The sequence below is a fragment of the Hemibagrus wyckioides genome, linkage group LG26 (assembly GCF_019097595.1).
Source record: "Hemibagrus wyckioides isolate EC202008001 linkage group LG26, SWU_Hwy_1.0, whole genome shotgun sequence".
In the NCBI taxonomy this organism is placed as follows: Eukaryota; Metazoa; Chordata; class Actinopteri; order Siluriformes; family Bagridae; genus Hemibagrus; species Hemibagrus wyckioides.
The window spans coordinates 16,683,917-16,688,916 of record NC_080735.1 but is presented as its reverse complement, the minus strand read 5'-3'; the positions used below and the strand labels follow the sequence as shown (position 1 = coordinate 16,688,916).

Here is a 5,000-nt window from a genome sequence, read left to right as displayed (position 1 = left end):
TTCTTAGCGCTATTAATACTCCTACTATTACTACTACTACACACACACACACACAATTTCTCAAAATTATTCTACATTTAGATTCTTTTTCACATTTGTTCAAAGTTAAAAAAAAAAAAAAAAACCACGACAAAGTAAACAGTCCTCCTCATCCTCGTTCATTACACATCATCCTGCCTTAAAACAACATCAGACAGTCTAATCATGTCTGATACTGTTATATTATGTGGTATAAGAGTGATAAAATATGACACCAAATGTTCTAAACACTTCAGAGGTTTTGATTATAGCTATTAATGTGAAATTAATGTACATCATTTTATTTAAGTGTTTCAGATGGGAGCTACATGCTGCTCGAATCCAACATGGATATCATCTTCCCTAAACATCGACATCTGACACCGGTTAGGAATAACGTGTACCAGATTACCTGTAATTTATAGAATATAGCCAAGTACTGAACCCTGAGGGACACCGTAAGTGACAGAGCAATGATCCACACATTCATGTGCTGATAAACTGCTCTCAGCTCCATTCAGGACAGTACCAATAATATCAGCAGAAAGGAGAGAAAAGTCGTCTATTATGATTTGAAAGATTTATTCGACTCCATGGTATGTTCTGCATCATGGATTTAATAGACTGTGAAAAACCAGGCTGGCGGCTGCAGGATTTCATTCACACTAGACATTTGTACGAGGTAGAAAATCTCTCTTAGAGGAATCATTCTCTGCATGACACTGAATAGTGGGATAAAATATAGAATTATATACAGTCAATTAATGAGTACATCAGAGGGACAGCTCATGTTGGACGTTTGGGGGACAAAGTTAGGGAGATTAAGATGGTTTGGACATGTTCAGAGGAGGGAGAGTGAGTATATTGGTAGGAGAATGTTGGACATGGAGCTGCCAGGCAGGAGGCAAAGAGGAAGGCCAAAGAGGAGGTATATGGATGGAATAAATGAGGATATGAAGCTAGTAGGTGCAAGTGTTGAGGATGCAGAAGATAGGGATAGGTGGAGAGAGATGATTCGCTGTGGACACCCCTGAAAGGAAAAGAAGATATACAATCAAGTCAGGCAGTAATGAGCATGTTGAAAGGATGCACAGGACAGTGTTTATGATATGATATGAGTTGAATAGCACCGACAAGAATATCAGTGAACCACACAAGTTTGGGATTTATATATTTATATATATTTATTATATATATTTATGGGATTTATAGTGCCTTAGTCATCCATCCATCTATTTTGTCTAGCGCTGATCCTACACAGGGTCACAGGGAATCTGAAGTCTATCCCAGGAGACTCTGACACCGTGGACCGAGGGACACAGGGGGCAATCCCACACACTCACACACACAATATGGACAATTTAGAGATGCCAATCAGCTTACAGTGCATGTCTTTGGACTGCAGGAGGAAACCAGAGAACCCAGAGGAAACCCCTGAAGACCAGGGAGAACATGCAAACTAAACAAGGTGGAGGCAGGAATCGAACCCCGGTCCTGGAGGTGTGAGGCAACATGCTCATCTTATTTTAAACACGATGGACTAAAATACATAACGGAAACATAATTGCTCATCAGAACAGTCGTCTGTCTGTAGTGATACTTTTACCTTCATGATTCAGGGAAACTAAAATGTACAAGAACAACAAAAATCAGTTTCCGACAATTCAGCTAATATACGCTGGTATTTTAGAACATGTAACGCAGCTGAGGTGTAAACTAACGGAGTTTGAAGTAATAGAGCAACTTGATTAAAGTCAATCTGATACTGTATAATTGTATAATGTGTTTTGAGAAATGCTCAGGTTTCTCTTTGTCCTCCTCATGTCTGTGTGGACTTCCTTCAGGTTCTCCAGTTTCCTCCCACCTCCAAAAACATAGCAATAGATGTGCTAAATTACCTCTAGGTGTGTGTGTGTGTGTGTGAGGAGCCATACTAGTGAGATACACATGATGATATGTCTATTATCCAATGTGACATTGACCAGGATTAAAGCACTTCCTAAAAAAAATGAATAAATAAATTAAATCCAATCCTGATTACATTAAGTAGAGGTTTCAATGTAAATGCACCTGGATATTCTTTATTTCCGGTTAAAAATCAAACATCCTTCTATCTGAGCGTGTATTATATCAGTCTGTCCTTCGTTACTGAGATTTATGAGTGGAAATTGTGAATTTGGCGCCATCTTGTGGCGGGTCGAAGCAGCACAACGCGATTAGTTCAGTGGATTGAGTTAATTTAACGAGCGGAAGGCGTGGCTTAGGCTGACTTGATGAGCGAGGGCGCGGCTTTCGATAGGTCTAAAAAGAAGGGGCTCGGTCATGGGTGAATTTATCGTGAGGGGCGTGGCCTCGTTGTAGCGCCTTTTCACGCTGCCTTAAAAGTTTGAAGCGGAACCTGCTGCCTTCGCCTTCAGCTGCTTGTATTTTGTGCACTTTAAACGGGTTTTATTATTCGTGTTTTCGGGTCACATGAAGGAACAGGTGGCGTGAAAGTTCAGGAGAAATATCCAAAAAGGAAAGATTTCATCTTTGCATGCTGGTGAGGAATTAAGGGAAGGTGCGATTGAAGGTGAGGATGGGGGGAAAAAAAAAAGAAGAAAAAAATGAAGCTTCATACACGGGAAGCGGTTTGTTTGACTGCAGGGCGTGGAAGTGAGAGCATGAAGCTGTTGTAATGATCGATGTAAGGTGTTTAAAATGTTTGTGCAATGCGCAATTCGAACAAAATACTATAATATTATGGTTTATGCATCAAACAACTGGCGCAACAGAATTCAAGCTGTTTACGAAGAGATGAAATATTGTGTTAAAAATAAGCAGAAATAATTCAAGAAAACATTTTTGCAAAAAAACAACCCCACGCAGGTTGCAGAATTAAAGAAAAACGCCGTGTTGCAGTAATATTGTTACACATTGTAGCTCGCGCTAGGGGGTTTCGGTCACGTGACTCACCACGGTCACAATAATCTGGCCTCGTGCAATGGTTTTAACTTTAAAATCCATTTCTTGTAGAACCGGATATTTTTGTGTATTTTTATCTCAAGTGTTCGTGGTTGCTAAAAAGTTGAAAGACGATGATGATGATGATGATGATGGTGATGATGATATCGTGCAGGTGGGTGTGGTGATGGAGTGGAGAGACCAGACGGCAGTGGGGTGTGAGGTGGCCTTCAGAGAAGCACAGCGATGGATGGAGGTAAAGATGGAGTTAATCTTCGATCTAATGAGAGAGATTTTCCTGCAGGTTCACACACACACACACACACACGGCGTGTGTCCAGGTTTTGGTGTGTGTGTGTAGTTTACATCAGACTTCCTGCAGTCATTCTGTAGAGTAATAACAAGTGTAAAGTTTAGAGACATGTTCAGAAATAAAGCTGAGCTACTAAACTCAACTTGTCTTAGTGGCTGCCATGGTGTAATGTGCTGTGGCTTCAGGATGTTTACCAGGAAACAAGAATATAATGCATCACTCACTCACTTGATCGTTCCATGGCACTTGCTCCCTTGTTTGTTTTTGTTTGCCCCCTTGTTTGTCTGCCCCCTTGTTTGTTCGCTCAATCATTCACTTTGTTCACTCACTCTTTCGCTTGCTTGTATGTTCTTGTTTGTTTGTTCACTTGTTTGTTCACTCACTCATTCACTTATTTGTTTGCTCACTCGTTTTTGTTCACTTTATTTGTTTGTTCACTTATTTGTTTCGTTGTTTGCTCACTCACTAGTACTTGTTCACTTGTTTTTGTTTACTGACTTGTTTTTGTTCACTCATTAGTATGTTCCCTCGCTCGCTCACTTGTTCCCTCGCTCGCTCACTTGTTCCCTCGCTCGCTCACTTGTTCCCTCGCTCGCTCACTTGTTCCCTCGCTCGCTCACTTGTTCCCTCGCTCGCTCACTTGTTCCCTCGCTCGCTCACTTGTTCCCTCGCTCGCTCACTTGTTCCCTCGCTCGCTCACTTGTTCCCTCGCTCGCTCACTTGTTCCCTCGCTCGCTCACTTGTTCCCTCGCTCGCTCACTTGTTCCCTCGCTCGCTCACTTGTTCCCTCGCTCGCTCACTTGTTCCCTCGCTCGTGCTTTCAGTACTTCGGTCGAGTAGCTCTGCAAGCAATCCCATCATCACTGGATGTGAGGCAGGTCTTACTCCCTGTATGTTAAACCACACCATCACAGTGTATTACCCACATGGGGCAGTTTCTTTTCTCCACTCCACCCTCTGCCATCATTTTGGGCGGCTGAGGGGGAAGCTAGAGAACTCTGAGGAAACCAGGAACATGAGGAGAACATGCAGAGAAACTCCAGATTAACAGCAGTCCAGGCTGAAGCCCTGAACCCAGGACTCTCTGTTAAACAGACATACAGTGGAGATCAGAATAAGAGAACAATTTCTAAACACTTGATTTGTTCTTTTTTGGAATATTGTTCATCTTAAAGGAATATTAGCTGTGGATCAGATCACTGTTTAAAATAATCAAGACACTGCAGCAGATTAGAGAGCAGTAACCACAGTGAGGCAGGAAAGAAGATTAGAAATAGAAATTTTAAAGGTTACATCTGTGAGGCGTGTTTTTTTTTTTTGTTTTTTTTTTCTGAATGTCAACACATGTGCAGGACATGACGAGTTTCTCACACATCTGTGGCGTGATCTCGCTCCACTCTTCTCCACCTCTCTCACCCAGTTCAGGAACTGCAGTAGGTTCATCAACAAGAACTTTCCTCCCAGGATTTTCCAGTCACTTCCAACCGTATTAACAACCAATACTCAAACATTTCAGTGTTTTTAGCTTCGAGGAACTGCTTTTTTTTTGTCCCATTTTTGCAGTGATGTGATCGTCTCATGGGAAAATTGCGGGTTGATTAGGAGACGCTTGCAATAAACTTTTGGATGTCGTGACTGTTAGAGTCCAAACTCCTGCTGCAGAAAACGTTTAAAAGTAGGTTAAAAGAAAAGTCCTGAACTTGTGACTTCATCTTAAGTAGTTTTC

At 41.7% G+C, this 5,000-nt stretch overlaps 1 protein-coding gene across 8 annotated transcripts in view; it reads left to right on the top strand.

Moving 5' to 3' along the window:
- The first annotated feature begins 2,385 nt into the window (after positions 1-2,385).
- The window catches only part of lmo7b (LIM domain 7b), a 32,669-nt gene continuing 30,054 nt past the window's right edge, over positions 2,386-5,000 (top strand). For 7 of the 8 annotated variants that reach the window (XM_058379847.1, XM_058379842.1, XM_058379848.1 and 4 more), the window contains exons 1-2: positions 2,386-2,560; positions 3,137-3,217. In XM_058379847.1, coding sequence (XP_058235830.1) covers positions 2,555-2,560; positions 3,137-3,217 — 87 coding nt within the window. In that variant the 5' untranslated portion in view covers positions 2,386-2,554. Of the gene's footprint in view, positions 2,591-3,136; positions 3,218-5,000 lie in introns of all 8 variants that reach the window. The other variant, XM_058379843.1, reaches the window with a different exon arrangement.